We start from the raw sequence: 24,629 nt of genomic DNA, 5'->3' as shown, positions 1-24,629 counted from the left end.
CTCCGCCTTCACCCCAGCCCAGGCGGCGGCCGTGCCCCCCGCCCCGGCCCCGTTTGCTGCACCAGGACTGCATGTTAACGCCAAGCCTAACGCTGATGGGTGGCCACCTGCGCCGAGCACTGCTAAACCTGCCGTTAATGTCCCACGGCAGCCCGCCACGCACAATGCCGCCCCGAGCGGCCATGTCGGCGACGGTGCCCAGGAGGTGGCGGAGGGGCCGCGACGAGGATTCAGAGAGAACCAGGGTGACAGTAAACAGCAAAATGGGTAGGTGGGATTTTTTTTTTGCTGTGAGGGTCTTTTCCTCACAGGAAAAAAGCTGGGCTTGTTCGAGGGCTGAGGAAAACACATCTCGGGTGTGCCACCCAATTGCCAGAAGCAAATCTTTGAGGAATAACATGTCTTGGAAAAGGGGTGTTTTGAAGGGCTGAGTCTGTGAGGATTTAATAATGAAACTGTACCAGTTTATGGTGTCACACCTAAATTACAACAGACCACACCAAGATGGGTTGTATCACGATGTGTTTCAGACCTTGCAACAAGCCCAGCATTCATTTGGACACCTGTGTCTCACTGTGTCTGTTGGGTCCCAACATAGAGGCTGAAAGCAGCAGGCACTTGGAGGTGGAGAGTGGCCTGTCAAGAAGGATCGGACCTTTGATGTTGATCATTATTGACCATCTTCTTGCTTTTTGGGTTTTCTTGACTTATTTTCAGTCTCAAAAACTTAAAACTTAAAACCTGAAGGCTGTGGCTAGTATTTCCCATTCTTCAACGGAAAGGGGCAGGAGGAGTAGGCCCAGTGCCCATCTCATCTGATCTCCTCTGAGCCTAAGTATATGAAGAAACCTACAGAAAGGTACACATCCACATCAACTAAAAAAATAAATCACAGTTTCAGGTGGTCTTCTCATGGAGAAAAACACTTCTTTACGCACCCATTCCCCTTACATTGCAGTACTAGTATTTTCTATACACACATTCATATAAAGCTGCCCATATGCATTTTATATGAGACCATTGTCATGGTGACTTTAAAGCTAGTCTTAAACAGATGATGGCAGGAGTCCGTAATATGCAGAGGTGGGATGAAAGCAGGAGATCCCAAGGACTTGCTTCCTGATCACATGTTGCCAAACTCTCTCGCTTTCTAGGAATGCTGCTTTACCAAGTAACACGTAAGGAGTATTCAAAAGCAGTAATCAGTACGGAAAAAAAATGAACAATAGCAACAAAATTAAGTCTCCTGGAAGGAAGTGCTGGAGGCATAAAGTAAGCATTTAATGATCAACACAGGGTCACTGGGTGCACATGGGTACCTGCCCTGCCTTATGTTTAGTGAATGAATGATAGTGACTGAGGAGTATCATCGCTGGTAGGTTAGGAAATCCCTGTCTTGCTGCCAGCCATGCAGGTCTGGTTTGCGAAATCTTAAAAGCATTTGAAGTTGGGGAAAAACAAACAAACAAACAGCAAGAACAATGAAACATCAACTACAAATCAACAAAACTTTATTTATTACAAATCTTTCTTACAGCAGAGTTTTAGCTGGAATTAAATGTGACTTAAATACTAGTCTTGCAATCCAAAAGTAGAATACAAAAGCAAGTGAACAAAGAAACGTTAAAGTGATTATGTTGTTCTGCAGCTACCCAACTTGCTTAGTTTTACTTGTTTAAGCATCATTGTAGATGATGTAGTTTGATAAATAAAACCATCTCCGCATTTTAAGTGGAATTGAAGGTATTTTTGAAATGTCAAGAAAGTTGAAGTTTAGAAAAATTGATCAATCTCAAAAAACAAAACAAAACAAAACATTTTGCTTCTTTTTTGTACTCCTTTTTTCAAAAACAAAGAAACACGCAAAAAAAAAAAAAAAAAGGACAACTTGTATATTTGCATCTTGTTTATAGTTAGCTCTGCTGAGCGAATACAATTCTCCAGACACAGCACCCTGTTGTATTCAGAATTTTTGGTTCCTTCCTTCCTTCCTCCTAACTTCCCCCTAATCCCATTCAGGATATAAACTATTTGCCTTTACTTCAGGATGGGGAAGGAAGTTTTGTTTCTCTTGTTTACTCCTGGCATAAAAAGAGAGCAATTTGGCTTCACTAGGCTGTATACAATTGTATTTTTATCAAGACCTTCTTGACAACTCTCACTTGAGAAAGTGCTTGCTGCTTAAAACAGGTAAGATGTCCACAGACTTCACTCAAAATTTTAACTCAGCTGGACTAAGTTTTTCCATTATAGGTTCTCTTGATGGTTTAAAGTTTGACTCTGTATATATGGCTTTGCCAGAGCTTGGATTTGGAAGATCCTATAATAAATATTTCAAGAAGCAAAAAATGTATTAATGAATGAAAACCTTTTTTCCCTTGCAGATAACAACAGTGACGAAGTTAGTATCAACAGCACTGGAGTTGAATTATGGTCGTTTTTCTTGTTGGAATAACCAGCATGTATTATTGTTTTGCAAACAAAACTATGTTATATAAAGCTCTTACAGGGTTTTATATTTAAATTTTGCAAAACAGCTTCAGCTTTTTTAGTAACTTCTCAGTGTAGCTAATGGTTTTGTCTGCATTGAAGATGATGTGATTTTGCTTTTCACCGTGTTAAACTTTGCAGCATTTTTTTTTTTTTTTTAAATTATAATTCCAGAAAACATTCGTGTGGTGTTTGTGTGTATTGGTAAATTCTTGCTGCACCTATGGCTAATTGGTGTTGGCAATACAACTAGTAAATGGTGAAATACAGTATAAAAGGAAAAATGTCTTGAGGAGTATGGAATGAAGGGCCAGATGTTGAATTCGTACAACAAAAATAATAGCAACATCTGTACATTATAATTTATGCGATCTGTATTTTGTGATTTTATGAGATTTTACTGGCTTGTCATTTCTGCTCTTGCCTCAAGAGTGAGTCAAGACTAAGCCGGTCTCATTGAATATTCCTTTGTCTCTGGCACCACCTCGTGCCTTAGTGACTCATTACCATCAAGCCTTTAAAAAAGGAAGCGGTGGAGGATCCGCAAAAAGAAAGCGAGGGGAGAGAAATCAGCAGGATATTTTGTTTGATACCACTATCATCAACTGTGAAAGACTACTTATTTCACTGTGGTAGTTGCTAGAATGCAGTCATCTGCATGTAAATAATTACATTTCCATGTAACTCTACATCTTTAATGACTGCTTTCATTTTCAGATTTTATTCTTGCTATTAACTGTGTTGTTGCTTTACTTCATTTTCTTTGGATTTCTTTTACTCTGTCCTGGAAATACCACTATTGTTTCTATCCCCCTCCTTCCTGGATAAGTACATTTACTTCACTAATATTGTGTGTAAATCCAATCTTTGCTTTAATTTTGAATGATAGCTTTCATATCATTCAAGTGTCGAGTATTCTTTTAAGTATTTATTAATGCATTCCATTGAATGGGACTAATTCTTTCTTGTTGACAATAATGTACAACATTCTCATTCATATATTCCACCTTTCTTTACTAGAAACACTTTGGCCATTAAAAAAGCAGTGAGGAAGTAGTGGCAAAAATAGAAGTTGACTTTTAAAAGTTTTCTTTTTCATAGAATTATCTTTTCCTAGGAGCTAGTTTTGTACAAGTTATCTCCTGTAGACTTTGTAAAAATAAATGCACATACAGAGGGCCTGAAGGATAAATGTTTTGAGATAACTAATACAGAATTTAGGAATACATTAGTAGGAGTCTTGGGTTCTTTCCTTTAATTGATCAGTGTCTTTACTTGTTCTTTAGATCATTTACTTCAAGTAAAGCTTCAAAATCCTCTGTTTTCATAGGTCTGCTAAACTAGGGACTGATAATAGCATGTAGGTTATTGAGGAGAAAAATTCCAGATGAAATCAACACCCTACTTGTTTGACTTTCAGAGAACATCGATAGCTTCATGTTATGCTCTAGAGCATCGCTAGCTACATTTTCAAAATACACAGCTCCATCCCCGGTCGTACCAATTGCAAAAAACTTTGCATGTACTGGGTGACCTTGCACATACCTAGTGCTTTGCCTCCTGTGAACGGAGGGGAGAATTTGTCCAAGGCACTTAACCAGATCCTAATTGACTGCACTGTTTTATCAAAACAAAGTCCCTTCTTATTTCTGTAAGGTACTCACTGTAGGTTAAATTCAAATTAAAGACTGGGAGCCCTGTACCGAGGTTTTGGTAGCAGAATGAGAATATCACAGTTTGTTGGGTTTCAGTGTCCTTTCCCATTAAATCAGTCCAATAGAATAATTAGCTGTACTTTTGTTTCAAACTTCTTACTTTATTTCTTGTTTTCTTTTTCTCTTTTTCCTGTTTACACTGGGAAAACTTTCTCTTGCTGTCTTATTCTGTCATCTCCAAGGAAAATCCCACCCAAACGGTAAATGTTTAAATATGTACATGTCTTGATAATACTGATTTTTACTGTTTTAAATGTTCCAGTAGTGAAACAAATAAAAATATTCTAGTTGGATTAGAGTGATTATTAAACTGTATTTGGTTCAGAGAACTGAGCCTGCATTCACATGTGCTTGTAGAGCTCACTGCTGTATCCAAACTCAGAAGCTGCCTTTAATCACTGTGAAAAGCCACATATCTGACAATGTCCGTGTAGTTACCCTAAACTAGATATTTGTGAAGTTTTTAGCTCACTATTCTCCTCTTTCTTTGATGCAGCCCCCCACGGAAGCACATTGTGGATACCTACACAGAGTTCTACCACACCCCTACTCACAGCGATGCCAGCAAGAAGCGACTGATCGAAGACACTGAGGACTGGCATCCCCGGACAGGCACCACCCAGTCACGCTCCTTCCGCATCCTTGCCCAAATCACCGGCACTGATCACAGTGAGTAGTTTGATGCTAAAGAAATAAAAGTAATGGCCTTGGGCTGATAGGTGTTTTTAAAAGCTAATGGGGAGGGGAAATAATAAACCCATTCAGTCACATGTATTACATTTCACCTCATGGATAATAAATCCAGTAGGGAGAATTTTGGTGAGCTTTAAGAGGAAAACAGTTTCAGAAGACTGTAGTAGGAAAATATTTTTATAAAACTCCTGCAATTGCTAAATGCCTCAGGACATATACATTACTGGACATTATTCCTGTTTGACTGGGATTTTAATGTTCTAAATAAACCTAAAAAATAGCCTTTACTCCTAAAGAAGTTGGCAGATATGTAGTTATTTCTTCCCCCCCCCACCCCCCCAGCATCACCAAAATGGCAACACTTCTGTTCAAATTTAATGCCTCAGAAAGTGCAAAGAAAAAATAAGGCTTTTTCAGGCATTTAGAAAATCTTTGATGGTCATAGAAAGGTGTAAAATCTGCAGTGATTTTAACCAGTCAGGAGCACAAATCCATAGCTCCTCAGTTTATTTCCATTCTTTGTTTATGATATGTTACAACTACATGTCCTATGGACTGGAACTGAAAATGCAGAGGTGGTCTTTCCCAGTCATATAGTTTTATGATGAAACTTTAATTTCATGTTATGCTCCCAGTTGTGATTTATTGTCAGTGATCTATAACACTGGAAAAGTTGTCAGAAGTGCTATCAGGACATTGGAGCTCTGTCATGTTCAGACTGGGGTATTTCATTCTTCTGCTTTTTACAGCTAATACTAAAATAAGTTATTATTTTCCTAATACTAAAATTAAGGCAGTGAAGAAAACGGACTCCCTCCCTGGGGGCAGATTTGATTAAATCAAATATCAGTTCTCTGGCAGAATTGCACTAGAGACCACTGATAACATCTCCCCTGTGAGGATTAATGTACATGGGTGAAAAATATTCTGAGTTTGGACGGTTAACAGATTGCTTTGTGGTCCTGTGTTGCACTAGTAATGCATCATTATCTATCTTTGGATTCTCTTCATTAATCTGTTTTAAGGGCAGAATATAAGACCTGAATGTCAAATAACGTATCTGCGTTCTAATCCAGTATTGATAAATTAATCATGTTGGCAATTACTACAAGACCATGATGGCAAGTACGTTTGCCAAACTTACAGCAGGGTTGAAATTTTACATTATCCTGTCTGCAGTTATAGCCTGTCATCAAACAGATAATTGGATTGTCACCTGATATAAACCCTCTGGATGTTTGTCTAAAAGAAATGCCTCCAAACTTCCACTCCTCTTCACCCTTCTCACACCTTTGTCGATGCCAACATGGACAGTGGGCCAAGGGACAGGACAGAGACCAGCAATTGCAATTGTGCTGGCAAAGGGGCTCTTGAAGTTTATAGACATATCTCATTTCCCTTAGGACATATTTAGAATTGAGGAGTCCTAACGATACTTGTTGTAATTTCCTATTGGGGTGAATGGTTTGGCACAGGGGAGAATCTCGGTGTTTGGTGGTGCTGACAGTGCCATAGAAAGTCAAGATTTTCTGTTTTCTTGCAGTGAAAGAACCAGAACATGAAGCTGCAAAGAAGACTAAGTGAGTTGATGTTTTACATTATTACATTAATAATTTGCATGTCTTAATTCATAACTGATAGTGTGTTACTTTTGCATTTGTGTGAGGTCTGGGTGTTTTTAAAATGTTGCTTCTTTTATTGCCTTTTACTTCAGCATGTAAAAATCAAGATCTCTTTCTGCATAGACCGGCCTTTTTAAATCTGTTTGTGCAGTCTGGTATTAATGTTTGCGCAGGAGTTTGAGCTTTTCCATAAACTTGGACTGGTTTGCTTTTCTGTTCGAGGTCAGCTTGTCAACATGTTTTCTTTTCCTAAATCTAACCAGGCATTTTTGACTTGTGAGTGTGGATCAGATTTCAAGATGTAGCTGGAAAATATTACCATTCTAGATGGCGAACTAGGGTCAGCTGTCTCCTTGCTTTGGGATAAGCGTTGTTCAAAATGGGGACCAACTAGTGGCTAAATCTAACAGCTTGTGCAGTTGGTGGGAGTCTTCCTTTAGACTTTTAGACTGTGTTAGACTTTGCCTAATGCTGGATCTGACAGTTTGAAAGACAGGAAGGAGATGTATAGATATCAGTAGTGCATGGAGATTGCATGCTCACTTGTGAAACTGCTTAAGATAAACCTTTATTTCTTTCTTTCTTATTTTTCTTCTGTCACTTCTTTCCACAGGGAAAAGGTTCCCATGCACGTCTTTAGCCCCAAATACACAAAATTACGTGACTGGCACCATGAAGTCTCAGCACGTGTTCTTAATGTCCAGTGATTTTACCCAAGTTGCAAAAGCAAAATACAAACACTTCTTTTCTTCTTTTCCATCTGCTTTGCAAAAAGAAAAAAAAAAAAAAAGGGAAAAAAAAAAGAAAAAAAGAAAAAATATATTTCACTAGCCTTACTGCGAGAGAACTTCTAGCCTTTTCTATACTTTTCTAACACTTTCCTACTGATGTATAAAAAATGAGATGAAAATGTTTTTGTGCTAATCACTAGTTGACAAAAAAAATACATATTTAATGCAGAACAACTTGGGTGGTTGAATCTCCCAGAGAGGGAGAGGAGATGGCTGTTGCTGTTCTTTTTGCCTTAAAGGAGTCTTGCATTGCTAAGTTTGAGTTACTGTAGGTTGTTAGAAAGCAGATAACAGTGAACAAGAGAATAAGAAATGGTATTTCTTTGATTCAGGGGTGGGGAAAAGGATGAAGAGGGCTGTCTGCATCTACTTCGGACTATGGTACTTACCAGGATAATTGTCTTGGATTTCACTACATTTTCAGCAGATCAATTTTAGAGTGGTTGTAAATGTTTTACAAAGTAGAGCAAGGTGACAAGCTGCTTTTAATCAAATGAAAAAAAAAAAGCAAAATAAATAAATAAAAATGCCAGTTGCCAACCCCAGTACAAGCTTAGTATAAAGATTCTGCTGCTTTAAATAGTAACTTGTTTATATCATGAAAAAATTAGAAAGAAATAAACAGAATGTTGCCGTGTACCTGTAAGAGCTTTAACACAGCCTCTAACAGGAGCAAGATAAGACAGTAGTATTTATTTATTTCAGAGTGAATCTCTTAGGATTTCTTGTGTTTATAAAAGCTTCCTGGCTCTATCGTTCTCCTGTAAAATAATGTATTATAGTAGCTACACATTCATTAATTTATGCTTTCTGAAGCTTGAAGAGTATTTTAATAAAAGTTGCTTTTAAATTAGTGATGTCTCTTTTCTTTTGAGTCTCTTGGACTCCTTGAGTAGTCTTCTCATGCAAAGCGCTATAATTTCATTACACTTTCACAAGTTGTAATAAGAGGAACAATAACATCCCTTCTGCATGCTAGAAACAGTCTGAACTGTACAATAATATCAAAGTAACAGTTTCTGATCATGTTAAAAAAAAGTCTTTTTTGTGTTTTGAGAATTGTCACAAGATTCACAGAAATCAATAAAATGTTTGACCTTTTGGGGGACTGCAGAAACAAGAACTTAGTTAAGTAAAGTTCACTGCCAACTTTTGCAACATTTTTTGAATCACAGAAGTTTCAAACCTCAAAGGTGAACTGTGAAACACACATAAAAGCCCAATCATTTGTAATTACCTAATGTGAACCGCTGCCATTGGCTTGTAGCTTGTGCAGCAAATCTACATGTTGTTCTGATGAAACTGGTCCTGTGAATAGACCTGACGTTCACTGTAAGCACTTCTGCAGAAATAGTAGGGTAGTGTTTTTTGCCTTTTTTTTTTTTTTTATTTCACAACTTGTGAGAACTGAAGTGGATTGAGACCTTTGATGAAAGCACTTTAAGCTTGCTTTTCCTTTTCAGATTGTTTATACTGATACACAGTACAGTAGCTTACTGTATTTGTCATTTTATCTTTAGGGAAAACCAAACAGAAAATGGAGAGCTCAGGTAATAGCCAAGTTATTTCACACTAACAAGTCACTGATGTGGATGCTTAACGACGCACATCATAAAGTAAAATTAAATTTTTACTAATGACAGAAAAAGTCTTCTCACATCTTACACAACTTTTGGTTTAACTCCTTAGGGACAGATGTTGAAAATACTCACTTTGATAATTTCACTGAAGGCTGTTTTGATGAGAAGTGCCAATCAGCTTGATTTTTCTCTGCCAAGTAACTCAGTTGTCTGAGTACTGTGTATTAAAACCAAGCATTTCTGAAGTGCACATATACCACAATATAATCATTTGACAGAATACTGTATAACGTAAGAATGTAAAACTGTGAAAATTGTTCTACTTAGTTTAAAGAATTTCTTATGAATGAAAAGGAAGTCAGGAGTTTCACAGAATATCAATACAATGAAAACTGTGAAAGATTATCACTTAGATTTTCTGTGACGTTTTCTCTGTGTGGTTAGAATGGTTTAACCTTCAAGTATTTTTGTATTTTGGAGGTGTTCCTGAATGAGAGGTAATAAGAATACCTTCATGTTGCTATTTAACACACCACTATGTTTATATTTCTTAGTAATTTTATCCCTTTGAAGGTTGAGTTGCTTTGGTGAAAAATGGAAGAAAAAGCCTCTCTAAATAATCCAAAGCATCCAAGTCTCTGTTTTAATTAAAAGTAAATATAGAAAGTCATGGAGTCTGTCTATGGTGGGTGTGAGAATAGTTTGAGAAGGGCAACCTAATATAAATTCATAGTAACAAAACACTAGTTCCCAAAAATGTTACATGAATGCGTAAAACGGATTTCACTCTCTGCTGTAAAGTTGTCATCTCTTCACCCAGTATCTCCATTGCACAACACTTGTTGACATTAAATTTTGGACTTCATTACTGTTTCCAAAACAATGGACTGCTTTTCCATTTGGATGTGGATAACATGCCTTAGCTCATGTCTGATTCCTAGTATGCGTCTGATCTTTGAAAAAAATTCTGAAAAATCCTGTTTTTGATATAAATGAATTAACTTAAATGTGATTACATAGAACAGAGAATATGAAAAACAATGGAATAGAAATTTCCATCAGTAATCTACAGACAATATACCAATTTAATAATACTACAACTTTTCAGGCATTGTCTAAGACAAATAGATTTTTTTTTAATTATTATTTATTCCTAAATTGCAGCCTGCTAGTGATATTTATGTGGATATATATATTATTTTTCTTTTCCACTACTTCTTTTCAGCACAGGAAACTGGAATAGAGAGCCCTCAGTGAAATGTGTAAATTGCAACTTTTAAGCAAGATACTTAAAGTTTAGAAAGGCAAAGTCTGGCCTTTATGTAAAGCTTATTTGCATGTTTTAGGAACTGATTAGTTCTAACTGCACAGTACTCTATTTCAAAGTATGTTGATGTTCACCTTTAACAATCTAATTTTGAGCCACAGGTTTGTTTTTTGGCCTTAAAACGTAAAGTCAGCTCACTATTCTGAGTGAAGATGTGTCTGGGTTTTTCCAGATCTATAGTTTAGCTAATCCACAGCCACTGGAAAATATTTGTCCTACTCTTGGTCAGTACTGAAATAACCTGTCATAAATCATGTGATTCTTTTACTTTTCCCTTTGTGTTATAAATACTTGTAAAGCATACCTGCAGATCTGCATAATGGAGCAGGAGCCCAGGATATTTCTACTAATCTGAGTAAAAACTCCGTAGCTACTCAGGCTTTGGAGATCCCATCTGTACCAGAATTTCCATCTACACCTTTATCACCTATGAGGTCTGCTAACTGGTCTTTCCTAAATCATCTGTTCATTAATTCTTGGCACTTAATACGGGTCTCTGCTTTATTAAAATTCATAATTCTGCATGCTAATTTAAATAAAAAATAAACCTGACTTATGTGACTTAGTCTGCTCAAAACTTGTGCTCATAACTCCTCTCTACCTTGTAGTTCACTTTTACTTCTGTGTATTGCAGTGAGATTTCTGGTGGGTGCTTTTCTTCAAGTAGTGAGCCTTTAGTGCAATATGTTTTAGATTATTTTCTTGTCCAAACTGGAAAAAAAAAAGCACACATATATTAAAAAATATTAAGTAATATATTCTCTAACCTTCACAAAACTAACATCCTAAAAAAGTTGCAGCAAAACATATATAAAAATTCAAGGAGTGAAATCCCATCATCACTTGTGGCTCTTTCTTTTCCGGTATTTCCTAAAAGGTTTCCATCACATAGTACAATACCAAATACGCATTTTTTATATTTGTCAATGTAAAATACTGCTTGGTTTTCTGAGTTTATAAGAAGCAGGACATTTTCCAACCTTCACTAAAAGTGTGACACATCTCAGGAATATTGTTCCTCATTTTGTCCCGTTTGTATTTTGCTATAAACGGCAGTTTTTTACAATTCACTTATGTTTTTGAGTACAATGTTTTCTGTCCAGCATACTGTTTCAGTATGGATTAAAAATCTCTTTGTGTGTTTTGTTACTGTGAATGGAGTGAAAACAGTGCTAGACCAGAATCTGCAGCTGCTTTTCTGCCGATAGCAGAGTCCTCCCATTGCAGTGCCCCCTCTCCCAGACCTGCTGAACATGTTGCTGCAACATCTTCGGGGAGGTAAATTATTCAGAGGTGGTTTCCATTCAGTTGTGATCTGTCTATATACTTACTGCTCTAGCCCAGATTTTGTTATCTTAGGGGAGAGAGGGTTGTCTGTCATTCACTTAAAAAAGGCTTATTAATGTTGTGTTCATTAGGGATATTCCTGATAATGGCAGAAAGAGGATGGTGAAGAGCAGTAAAATAAAGCTGAGCAGATTCATAAACAGTTTCATGGAGATCCATTAAAAAAAAAAAAAAAAAAAAAAAAAAACGTAGTGCATATCGATATGTTGTCAGTAGAGTCCCTTTCATCTCCTGAGGGGCATAATGGTTTGCTCAACTCACAAGTAATTCAGTGTTGTTTATATTTTTCTAACATACAGAAAAGTGCCTTTAAAAGTAGTATATTTTTTTAAGGAGGATGATGTTTTTCATAACACTGTACTGTACTATGATGCCATCAAAGAAAACAAAGTTATTTGGAAAATATCCCAACACTGGCTTTGGATAGATTCACTGGCAGTGAAACCTGATGTTTTGGAGGTCATCTTTGGGTGTAAGGCTGTGACAGTGAATTTTTTTAACACTATAATTGAAATTAAATAACATTTTTTGACAGATTCTGTGTCACAGTTCAGGAGGGATTTTTATTTATTTATTTATTTTTCTTTTCAGATAGCTTATGTTCATTCACACACAAACACAAAGTTCTAATACTAAACAAAGCTGCTGCTTAAAAAGAAAAAAAAAAAAGATTGTATTCTTTTTCTTCCTTTGTGGGAATGAGAGAAGAGAAATCTTTAACAACTAGAAAAGATGTTTTATCGTAGGGTGGGTTGCACTAAGTGCTGTTTCCTGTCTTTTACTTCCAGTGCAATGTTTAAGATCCTCTTAATGAAGAACTTCTGCTTAACCGCATTTGCACTTATTCTTGTGCTAGGTGATTGTCAGAGTACAGGTGGACTTAGCAATGGTGAAAAGAGGACTTTTGGGAGGAGGACTAGCACCTTTTTTTTTCACATTTGATCCCCCAGATTGACATTTTGCACACTTTATTCCCATCCTTGGGAATGATGAAGGGCTGGTAGCTTCATCAGGGACCCCAGCACTGACTTCATTAACATTCACCTGCAAGTCTTGACAGGCAGACACATAGACACACTCACACTCATGGATGTTACCCCTTGTAAGCAGTCTTGATTACTTTTACCCTTTTAAAAACTGCCCGTTAATGTAAGGATTCATCTGGTCCAGGGTCTTCTGCCTTCTTGACTGGCCATAGAGATGCGGCTTCAAATCAAAAGTATTAAACCATATCCAGAGTAACTGTTTCACAGACAAACAGAAGACAGTAATCAGGATGATGGCATGGTCATTTAAATTCTAGACATCAACCTGAATCTCTGTGATCCTGCTCAGGAAAGTGATGTATCAAGCTAGGTCAGATATTCTTGTCCTTGCAGTTTATAAGGCATGACAGGACTGCTTGCAGTGGTAACCTAAGAGTACTGTGTTAGCACAAGAAGTCTCTCCAGTTGGGTAAGTTCTTCATCTGTGGTGTGACTGACAAGGTAATATAGGATGGTTTTGGAGTTTTGAGGGTTTTCTTTGCCCAGGATAGATTGTCTAGTAGGTTGTTGCCATGCTCTTCACTTCCCCAGAGAGCAGAGTTCACTTTCAGAGACACTCAATTTGATACATTTGGCGTTATCAGAATTTCATTATTTGTGTAACTGGTTTGGGAAGACTTCAACTTCATCACAAGATATCAGTATGTCAGGGTAGGCACAGGAACAGCTCGAGTAGCAGATAGCATGGTCATTTGCAGGACACCAGGGGGCAGCTTAGTTCCCTAAATAGTTCACAGTAACTGCAACAAACAAAAGCGTATTTCCAGTAAATTTAACTTTCTTGGGGAATTTCCTACTTTTCAGCAGTTGTGCTTGATAACAAACAGAAAACTCCTTGTTTTATTTCACAAATGTTTTCCACCTTCAGCTCTACCTGGGCCTACAGTGCAGGTTGTGCTCCCTTGGTGTCTGACCGAAGTGCACCTGCAAGAGAAATGGGAACTGAGAAAATAAGGCTTCTGTGTGTCTGAGCAAGCATTGTGCCTTCTCCTGAATACTTCTGTTCTTTGCTAATGAAATGCAGTCCCTAGAGGGAAGAAATAAAAAGCAATTTCAGTAATCGATTTTCATCTCTACCAGTGAAAATCTAGTGTGATGACACATACGGAACTGCAGATGCCTTGCAGGTACTGGCACAAATACCATCTTCTGAGTACTGAGAAGTTCTTAGTTCCAAATCTTTCCTAAGTTCCAGTTCTTTCCAAATCCCAGCTCTGGATCCTGTGTCCAGGGAGAGTAAATTAAAGTCTCCTGTCTTTCTGGACCTGTGGCTACAAGTTTATTATAGATTAATTTAGCAAGCAAGCAGCTTGAACCATGGAAAACTGGGAAAGAATAATTCCATCCCTCTCCATCCATCTGCTTTGTTCAAGACTCTTGTTTTATCTGGAAATTAAAATACTGTTCTTTGCCTCAGTTTCATCTCTTGTTTCATTTTATTTCTTTGTTATAGTCATTCAAAGATGATGGAGAAGGTGGAATTTATTTGAAGGTGTGGAGGATTTGTGGAAGGTTATTTACAGAAAGACTTCTGTGTATAGCTTATATCACAGGTGTGTAGAGGAATCTGGAAGGGACTTCCTTTGTAGCCTGGCTTCCTCTTATCTTACTGAATTCTCACATGGATATTCTCCTTCGCAGACCAGTCAGACTCAAGGTATAGTGCTTGTGTGCCTATGTGAGGCTCTTATAAAACAAATTAATTCTGACATTTGGTTTTGGTTTTGGAATACAGAAGTAGTTTAGCATGATATTCTTTCTCATTGATTTTTTTCCCCCCACATTTTTCAAATGCATTATACGGCTAAGTTTTCAAACTGCTTTAAGCAAGATGTGAATCTTCTCTTTCTTTCTATTTTTTCCCCTCCTTAAGCTAGGTACGCTTTGAATGTATCTTAAGGCAGGTTTATATCAACATTTTCATTCAATTACTGTGCGCTGAGAAAAAAACAGACAAACAAACAAAAAAAAAAAAACAACACTGGAGGGGATGGCAGGATACACATATAGATAGTCTTTCTGTCTCTTGACAGAGATAGAGATGACCAGCTTTTTACAAAATGAATCTTTTGGAAAGCTTTCTGAAATGTGCCGGGAAGGACTGCGTGGGACTAGTGTTTTGTGCTGTATCACCTGGCTGCCAGTGCTCTCCTTGGAGCAGATGTTTGGATTACTTCTGCTCGAGGCAACACAATTATCATTTCAGAATTTGTATTCAGTAGATTCTGCTATGTTACAAAGATTGTTACTGGCCACAGTTTTTGAAATATCAGAATTTATTTTATCAATGTACCTTTTAAAAATATTTAATTACATTTATATTTGGCAGCCCCTGTTAGAAGCAACCTACTGATGCGTTAGGCGCTATGCAGCTTGTTCCTCACCATAGTGTGGTACAGCCACAGTTAGAAGATATTGAGACAGTTTTTTTTTTTGTTGTTTGTTTTTTTTTGTTTGTTTTTCTCCTGCTTTCTCTCCTAGTGCAAATTCATTTCAAATATCACATGTGATATTAAAGAGGAGATTGATAACCGTACAGTGGTTAACATACTGATTTGAGGCAAAATTATTGTAGCTGAAACTAATCTGAAAAGGTGGTTCAGAATGAGAGCCAACATATCTGTTCAAGCAGTAAAAAAAAGTATAGGAGTATTTCCTACTCAAGATGGGCAGAAATCCGAGCAGCTTCTGCAGAACTGGAGAAGGAAGGATTAGCATAGAGTGTGGGAAGGAGAACATAATTACATAAATTGCGTGATCCGGTCAAAGCTATATATAATTTTGTTTCTCTCCTCAGATGAGAGGCCATTTGTATAGGAAATATTTTTGGTCTTTATGTTTTGTTATTGAGCTGGTATTACTGCTTACAGCACTCCTTAGGGTTGGGAGTACATCCAAAGCTGATCTCCAAAAATCCTGTGTTGTATAAAATGGCAACTATCAGAAATCAATAGGGACTATTTGCTGGGTACCATGTCAGATTTTAAATAATGAAGGTATGGGCCATCCAAAGGCCAGCCGAATCGCTTTTGCCACTAAAGCCCCACATTCACTCTCAATGACTGGCATAGATGATTATTTTCCTAATGGGCTCCATCTTTTCTTGGCTGAAGCTCTGTGATTCGTACCACCCACTACTGAACCACCAAGCTGCAAAATGTATGATCTGGATTTCATTACTGGCTTAAAGCTTGGCTTACTGCTTATATGGCAGACTCCATCATATAGAGCATAATACCTTTTTTTTTTTTAATTGTCATTTTATTTCTTTAGCGAAAGCTTAAACTGGTCATATGGCAATATAGTCAATTACTATAATTTATAGTGAATTATTACTCAATTTCATATACGTATTATCCCCCTATAAGCTTAACAACAGTGAAATATTTAGGATCAATTACAGCCTTTCCAGGAAGTTTCAAAAAGTCACCTTAAATAGTCATCCTGGCAACTTCAGACTCTGTAAACCACAGAATCTGGCACTTCCTGAGGAATAAAACTATTACAAAGCAGATCTAGTGCCAACAAGTCTTTAGACTACTCTATTATATAAATGCTTTTTACAGGCTTACAGATCTACTTCTATCATTTCATTAATGAAATTATTCCCAATAGTCATAAAAGCAAATAGTTAGTTTTAAATAGTAAGTATCAATCCAGATTTTTGTTGTGTACCTTCTGATTAGCAGACAGCCAAGCATATTCTTTGCCAAAACTGTAGTCTCCAAGAGAGTCTTACTCCTTTTCTCACTGCTGCCAAAGCAAGTCAAAAATGGGAGTACAATGAGTTTGTATGTCTGAATAAGATGTGGAGTTGGCTTGCTGTCTGCTTGCTTTCCCTTTAGAGCACATACCCGGTGTGATTCATTCCTCTTCTCCTTGCCTACTTCAAGCCCCTTTTTATGACTTACAAAGCTTCACAAATATGTTTTATGGAGTTATAGATGACCTGAGGGCAACTCCAGAAAAGGCCGGATTTTCTGAAAACCCCTGTTTTGTTGTGAATTGTTTTAACTGCTGCCATACTTTCCTAAAGTCAGACAGATCTCCTTTTTGGCAGATTTGACATCTTCATCAATTTTCCTAAACAGATTGCCTCATCAGAGTCATAATACAAAAGGGAACCTTGAAAAGACAAGAGCTGCTCATTTAGTTGGAAAACAATGTCAGGCTGGGGAGAACAGGATGTTCCAGGCTACCCAAATGGAAACCACCAGATCCTTTATGGTTGTCTTTGGTTACAAGCAAGAAGAAGTAAAATACAGGGGGAAATATTGCTCAGTGAATGCTTATTTTCTTTCTGCTTTCTTGGACTTAAGAAAACTTTTGTTTGAGAATCCTTTGGAAACCTGACCCAAGTGTGTATCTCATCCCCCTACAATTGGTCAGGTTTTAAATACCTGAATCCAAGTAGCCACAGTGTCTAAAGTGTGATCTGCTTATGCTAGGTAGAGTTGTTAATATACTTGTGTTCTCATTCAAGTATATTGTATATTTTTAGAATAATTAATTTGAGCTACCCTAATAGTTTGTTTTTGAGGTTAAGCAAGGCTAGTTTTAAGCTCTCAAGCTTCAGCTCTAAAAAATGGCCCGAAGAATCCATTTCAGAATGGTCTAATTCCTGGAGGGTGGATGTTTGGTTCCTAGGGAAGAAAAAGAAAGCCCTCAAGAGCTACTTGCTTATTCTCATTATCAAAGTCACAAGAAGACCAGCTAGAAGGAGTTGTCCATTGCTGTATGGTATTCTTATATCAGATGAGAAATTTCCTCGGAGTATGTAGTCTCATTACAATTACTTCTTGTCAAACTAAAACCAACTAGGAGAATAACTCCCGAGTTGCCTGCTCCCGATTCAGCAATCCTTCTGCCAAGCGCAGCTGGTACAGAGCCTCCGCTCCCTGCAAAGTGCAGTGTGGCCACGCAGACCCCGGAGCCCCCTCTGCCCACCCCTGCAGCTGTGCAGCCACCTTTTGCAGCCCCGTCTGTGGAAGCAACTATTATGGAGCCTCCCCACCCTGCCAGGTACAAGGATACCCACCACAAAAAGGCACAATTGAAACTCTATTTTTACTTATGGTTTCACCTGATTTTTTTTTGATGTCAAGGTGGAGCAGTTCACAGGCATCTCTTGACCCTCATGCTGCTCTGGAAATTAGCATAACAATTTGCAACTAGAGTAGCTATTAGACAAAATTTAGAAAAGTACTTCAGAAATCATAGTGGCCTTTAGATAGAGATGGAGAAACTAAAATCATGGGTAGGAGATTTGATAGGAAGGTGACTTTGCTGAAGAAATTTGATGACATGAATTGAATATGTGGTATTGAAGTATGGAAGGAAAAGGTGAAATAAGATTTTGGGGGAAGGTGTAGGACAGTGCAAGTAATATACGGTTCTTTGATGTTAAGCATTTTATTTACATGCCTTTCAGAGGTTTGTCACCCTTGTTATAATAGGCAATTTTTGAATTGACCAGTAGGCTGGAGTTTCTGGAGAAGAGTATAAGTGTTAACTTGTAAAGTGACAGGACATTAATTATTCTTACCAGTTACCAATAGGGAAAGATAGCTCCCATCACCTCCACCCCTCCAAAAAAAAAAAAAAAAAAAGAAAAAAAAAGAGGGAGGGTAGAAAAATAAGTCCTTATTGGAGTGGGCATTGGGTACAAGAATGGGGATCTGGGGATCTGGGTTCATTTAGTTTTAAGAATCCATTTGTTGAGTCTTTCTAACATGCAGATTGGCATGCTAGTAATTAATTATCACTGATATTAAACTATACCTGTTCTTTTTTTTTTTATGGCTAAGGAGGGCTTTTAAAAATCCTTAAATGAACTCCTCTTGAGCTTTAGCTACCATTGCCGAAGGCCTAATAAGTGTTCGATTAATGACTTTTTTTTTCTCTTACTGCTTTTGGGCAGGCATGATGCATCTATCTCTACTTGTGAAACAAGTTCTTTCAGTAAAATTTCAAGCTGTCAGTCTAAATCATCCATAAGTCATTCAAGGTAAATCTTTCAAAGTATGGGTACAGCAGACTGCATAGGTGTAAGCAAGGTTTTCAGGCAGAATTTCTGCATGTAAATCCAAGCAGCAATGTACGAATGGCATTGTTTGGAGGTTTTTTTGTTCATTTCTGAAGTGATTGAAAAATACACAGTAATTGTGTGGACATTGTCTTAACATTTTAAGATAGAGGTGGGGTTATGGATTCAGTATTGTAGAGATGACTTTGGAGCGAGCACATTTTTTCATGGCTTTTGCCTCTTCATATTCCTTCCCATTTAGGTAATAATTAGGGGAAATGCAAAAGGGCATGAAGAACATGCTGAATTTTGAAAAGGTGGCTAAAAATATACCTGCTGAAGTTGTATCAGCAAATATTGCAAAGTTTTTGGTGTTTATTATTTATTCTGAAAAAGCAGGGGGAGGTAACTTACTTTCAGGCCTCCTTCTGTCAGTACTGTGGAGAATGAGTTAGGTCCACATGGGCCATCAGTCATGGGCAGAGGGTTCAGTGGGAACAACCCAGGGGTGAGAGAGAGTCTGGGATGAGCACTTTGAAGGCTGATAGATGCTGATCACTGACTTGGTGAATGGAAAGTTTTATTTGTAGGTAAAATCAGAATTGTTTCTTTCTGTGTTAGTGTTCAGGGGGCTAATATGTTGCCCTGACATCTCTGTGAGCTGGGAACCTACAATAGCATTACTTTATGGTGGTTAGTGAAGTCTAGTATTGTACTCTGTCAATCTTTTCTGCTTTCTCTGTGTTCTCTGTTGGTTCAAAGTTTGTGTGCTAGAACAGTACTGCTGGGAAGTCCTTTGGGAAGTCTGCCCAAGCCTGGACCTGCTCCTGTTCCCGTTTTTTCTCCTTTCAAGCAGAGATCAAAAATTAAGAGCATGGCTGCTGCTGCTGTGTCTGCTGCCATTGCTGTCCGGGCCAGGTAGACATCAACTTTAATGGAACATTTTACAAATTAGTTTAAGAAAATTCAAGCTCAGACAAGAATAATTGCTCCTTGGCAGGATTGCAAAATCAGCTCTTTCACAATAGCATGGTGGCAACTCATTAGAATATGTCCAAGGCTCCCATGTCGTTTTAGCTTAGCTCCAAACTGCTGCTCTGAACCTTGGTGAGTAATTCTGCTTCTCTGATCCTCGTGATACCCACGATACGGTTCAGTCAGTAAACTAATTGAAAATAACAGTTAAGTGATATGGGTGCCAAAGAATAATCTGCATCTTTAAATAACTTCTGGATGCTGAAGAGAGTAGAGAGAGTTGCATCTAAATCTTTAGTATATTACTCTTTGTAAGGGATTATTAAGACCAGTGGTCTCAATGTTGTTGGTTGTGCACCTCAATCATTTAAAAAAAATAAATAATTTTGAATGTGCACTCCCAATACGTGTATTTATTACTTCCTAAAATATTAGTAAAGTAGTTCATGCATATAATTTATATACACTATAAAACATACACAAAAGCAGAAATTAGAAAAGGTGAGAAAAAGATTAAATAAACACATTTTTTTTAATGGTAAAAATATATATGCTTTTCACACTGCAGCGGGATTTTTGGGCACATCAGGATGTGTACATGCCACTTTGGAGACCGCTTTAGATGGCATTTCTAAGTCAGTCCTTCGAGGTTCAGTTTATCCATACTGCTACAGAATTTGTAGAACTTTTCATTTTTTTGGGCTTTCAGTTAGTCCCAGCCAACTTGAACTCTGTTCAGTTGTCTGGTTTGTTTACACGGTCTTTTTAAATGCTTGTCAGACTCTCTGAACCTAGTGTCTACCGTTCGCTCTTGGATGCCCTGCTCATCACCCCTGTCACTAAACCTCCTCTGCAAGCCATTGGGCCCTCCAGGAAGTCAACAAGTGCTCTGGAGCTGCAAAAGAGCAAAAGGTATTGTCTGAGTGCTGCACAAGGTTGGCACCGAGGACTCGCAAGAAACCGGCTTCTCCTTCAAAGCCTGTTTCTATCGTCTGCATGTTTTCAGCAGTCTGCTTGTTGTGGTTTTTGGCACGATGTCCCTTGATCCCGAATCCTGTTGGTTTCACCTCTTTGCAGAACTAATCTGCACCTTGGTCCTGCCGGTGCTGTTTGTGCAAATCCACCCTACTAAGCAAAGCAGGCATCTAGTGCACTTCTGAGATGCACGATGCTGTTTGTGTTGCATTCAGAAGCTCACAGGGGAGGCACTGTCACTCCAAATAGCTGACTGGAGAAGAAACAAGATATTCTGGCTCAAAACCTCTACCCAGATGAATTATTTGCAACAGTTCTTTGAGCAAGCAAGCCGTGTGTTAGGCTGTGAGGGTGCTCCTGGAACAAAAAGCTGCTATTTTTCAAAGCCCATTTTTAATGTATGAAATCAAATAACTGGCATGTGGTGCAGCAAATAAGTGTTTTAAAAAATTGTTTGCTGTCTAGACTCTTTGTTCCAACATTGATTCTTTTCAGTGCACAGGACTTCTTGTTTCCTGACTGCAGCTATGTTAACACTACCTCCTGTGAAAAGCTGCTTTTATGTAATTGACTTCAGCCTCAAAGGAGAGAAACTTTGGGCGTATTTTAAAGGACAGTACATAGTAAGTTGTGCTAGGGAAGAAATAATCTGTGTATTTTCATGTACTTGCATTTTCACAAGAATAATACCCTTAAGGAGATAAAGCCCAATTAAAGATAGAGCTGAGATCCACTTGATGTAAAAAGAAAAGAAAAAAAAGTCACGTGTTAGTTCTTTGCCTCCTGTTTTATGGCTTGCAGGGTGACCTGAGTCACTAGAAAAGGCTAAAGCAGCTCTGACTTCAGGGAGGAAAATGGTGATCACAGATCATCTTTCCTTTTATCTTTTTTTTTTTTTTTTTTTTTTTCTTGTCGTGTGTGTGTGTTCTTGCATCCAAAGGGAAATCTTCTGTAGCAATTCTGATATCTGTGTACCACTGGTAAAGTCCAGGACATGCTGCCAGCACAACTTCAGTCTAGCTATGCTCTTTGTTTGCTGATATTTTAGTAAGGAAAATAATGGCAGTGAAAACAAATTCTCTGATTTTCCTTTTTTCCTTCACTCACTGATGTGCAGAGTTTGTGGCATAAGCTGCAAATGAAGTTAGATTGTTACAAGAATGTAAGCATTTGCCTTGCTGACTCTGAAGCTGTCTTTATGTTTATGCATCTTTTGCTCATGATACAGGGAGAAACATACTGGGGTGACAATTTCTACTTTACTTTTTATCAACTTGAACTGCCAGTGCATGTAAGGAAGAAGAGGTTGCCAGTAGATGGAGCTGTAGAAACGAGGCTTTGTGCTGCCTCATCCCAGTGAGAAAAGGAGCACAAACTCACTGTATAGATTGAGAAACATGTACCAAAATTAGAGATAAAAGAAAAATTTTGCTCACAGTTCATTGTCAATAAGTACATATTCTCCTGTAAGTTCAACACATAGCAATCAAAACCAATCAATTATGTCAGAAGGAGAAAAAATAACAATGCTGAAAAATATTTTAAACAGCAGCTCACTTCATCCCACAACGAAATAGCTGGTAAGGAAATAGAGCTGAAATCGTATGTCCATAAAGAGATGAGGGTATGACATAACATAACTTGTTACAACTTGGGACAACATATGCTAACTTGTTCAAAACAACTGGCACAACCAAGACAGCCAAGTAAATAAGCTTAAACAACTTCACATTTTGTGTTTTCCATCTCTTTGTTAAAATACCTTACATGAAAGGGTAATTTACCTGAGGTAGCAGTGTTTTGTTTGCATTATCTTCAGGGAAAAACTCAAGATGGTTGCAACTACAGCAAAAGCAGGGCTTAGGTCTTGTTCTGCAGTAGAGTTTCTTTGGAAGTATTTCTATTTCATACCTTTCACTTGACCATCTCTATTTCAAAAAGCTTGTTGTCTTAAACTTTGCTGTACTGGGTAGCTGACAGAAAACTTTTTTTTTTTTTTTCCTGACTGATGCAATATCACTCATTAACTGGCTTGAAGTAGTGTCGAATATCCACACATTTTCTTCTTCTCCTAGATTCCTCAGAAATGTTTTTTTGTTTGTTTTGTTTTTGTATAGCATAGGCATGCAATCTTTCACTAATTTAAGTTCATCCTGTTGGCAACAGAGCCTTAAGTTTTATAGTTCTGTGTTTTTTTATTTTCCTTTTTTTTTTTTTTTTTTTTTTTTTTTTACATACATATATAAAGCAAAATAAATGTATTTAATACACTGCATTTCCAAGAACTGGAGGTCTTGCTTAAAATTAAACCATGTGGCAAAACTCAAGTTTTGGGAGACATTAGCAGAAATGGGCATAGACATGACTTTTGCTTTACATACCTGACACAAAGCCATGTAGAATTACTTGAAAACAAGAGTAGCCTGGTCTTGTGAGATAATCACCAGGGTTGACTCTGAAAATATTTAGTCTGAAAGAAGTTTTGAATTGTTTCTGTGCAGACCACTGCTTATGTAAGAGTTGCATATGTCCTTACTGCAGCTCAGTATGGAAATACTTTCACCCACGTGACTTTCCCTCGTCTTACTCTATTTTGCACTTTCTTGCAAGTTACTGGAACACTATTGGGCTAGCATAAGATCTGAACATCAATTTTAAAAATTGAATGAGACTGTGGGTTTCCAGAGGGATAGGAACAAGTTCAGCACTTAGTATTTCTTGTCTTCTGTTTCTTTATTGTTGCACCAGATAGTCCTTGCAATAAAAGTGTATGTGTTCCCCCATTCATATGGTTTTATCACTGTTTTCATGCCTGGCTTTTTCTGATCTTCTAATTTTTGTGCGTGTGTATTTTAGAAGTTGTTTATTCAAGTTTCTGGATTATGCTTAATGCTTGATTGGGATGAATAGATAACCAACAGGAAGCAATATTTAATACCAGGGAAATCTTACTTGTTTGTTAAACTATTTTGGTTTTAGAAGCCATAAAGCAGAATAAAGCCTATCACATTCCACATGGTTGTGCCAGAAACCAGCAAGAGTGATTTGCTTGCTTTTTTTTTTTTTTTTTTTTCCTTTCTTCTTGTCTTGTTTTTGTCTTAAAAGATTTAGTGTTCTTAAGGGAAAATAACCTCACAGAATTCCTGGCCATGTGAAGAAAGCATTTACAGACTCTTAGATATTATATGATCTTTCCTGTCAGCAGGCTTTCTCAGACCCCAAGAGACTTGTTCCTGATTCACGCGGTCATTCTGGACAACAAGCAGGAGTTAAAATATCTTTTGTAATCCAGAGAACTATTAGGAAAATGTTTATGTACCAAACTGAGCTGCTAGTACCCATTGGGGTTTGGATGATGATATTTACAGATGGATACCCTGGTATCTTGGACTTGCGTTGGAGAAAATCCTGCCAAGCCTCTAGAGCCTGCTTAGGAAAGTCTGAGATTTGTCCCTTGTTACCATTTCAGCAGTGTTAGATGTTACAGGACAGCAAGCTGTATTTCATTATCAGCTAGGACCATAGCTTCTCCTTCGGCTAATAACAGCATGAGACAGTTATCTTTTTTAAAGCACGTATTTCTGCTGGAATGCTCTGTACAGGAGTTTCCATGGAAGGATGGGCGGAGGTTTAGGCCTCTATAACCCCAAACCATGTGTTTTTCTTCTCTCTGACTTCTGGGGAGAGAGAGGAGAGGGTTTCAAAACCTTTGCATCCAAGAGGGTTTTCCGCTGCTGATTTCTTGGAATGCCTCTGAAGTATGCTCAGCCTAGTGTCAGTGCACATGATTTTGGGAAAGAAGCAGGCATGGCATAGGTGCAGATATCCAGGAGTGGTCCCTGAGAAACTGGTGCTCCTTTCACGTGTGACCTGGACCTGCTTCCTTCTGCACAGGCTCCTCACCTATCACCCTTCTGTAGCATCCAAGAGGCTCTTAGTACCATGTCCTGACAGGGACTAACAGCTGGCAAATGTCTTTATCTCCCAGTCCTTCAACCAAGTAATAGCATGTAATGCAGTGTTTGGTATCTGGGGAGGAAGAT

General features: G+C 37.9%; 2 protein-coding genes across 5 annotated transcripts in view; both read left to right on the top strand.

Annotated features, from left to right (window-relative positions):
• Nucleotides 1–8,164, top strand: part of PDLIM5 (PDZ and LIM domain 5) — a 79,901-nt gene extending 71,737 nt beyond the window's left edge. For 2 of the 4 annotated variants that reach the window (XM_084285548.1, XM_084285551.1), the window contains 5 exons: nucleotides 152–267; nucleotides 4,388–4,405; nucleotides 4,702–4,874; nucleotides 6,442–6,478; nucleotides 7,134–8,164. In XM_084285548.1, coding sequence (XP_084141674.1) covers nucleotides 152–267; nucleotides 4,388–4,405; nucleotides 4,702–4,874; nucleotides 6,442–6,478; nucleotides 7,134–7,227 — 438 coding nt within the window. In that variant the 3' untranslated portion in view covers nucleotides 7,228–8,164. Of the gene's footprint in view, nucleotides 1–151; nucleotides 268–2,384; nucleotides 2,402–4,387; nucleotides 4,406–4,701; nucleotides 4,875–6,441; nucleotides 6,479–7,133 lie in introns of all 4 variants that reach the window. The other 2 variants (XM_084285550.1, XM_084285549.1) reach the window with 2 other exon arrangements.
• A 6,813-nt stretch (nucleotides 8,165–14,977) lies between these two features.
• LOC311208973 (uncharacterized protein) overlaps nucleotides 14,978–24,629 on the top strand; it is a gene marked incomplete at its 5' end in the record, with an annotated part of 42,430 nt that continues 32,778 nt past the window's right edge. The window contains 4 exons of the mRNA XM_084286023.1: nucleotides 14,978–15,015; nucleotides 17,433–17,633; nucleotides 19,399–19,554; nucleotides 20,392–20,523. Coding sequence (XP_084142149.1) covers nucleotides 14,978–15,015; nucleotides 17,433–17,633; nucleotides 19,399–19,554; nucleotides 20,392–20,523 — 527 coding nt within the window. The remainder of the gene's footprint in view (nucleotides 15,016–17,432; nucleotides 17,634–19,398; nucleotides 19,555–20,391; nucleotides 20,524–24,629) is intronic.

Source organism: Netta rufina (assembly GCF_964035555.1).
Source record: "Netta rufina genome assembly, chromosome: 4".
In the NCBI taxonomy this organism is placed as follows: domain Eukaryota; kingdom Metazoa; phylum Chordata; class Aves; order Anseriformes; family Anatidae; genus Netta; species Netta rufina.
The sequence above is the reverse complement of the archived record's forward strand: the minus strand, read 5'-3'. Positions and strand labels throughout refer to the sequence as shown.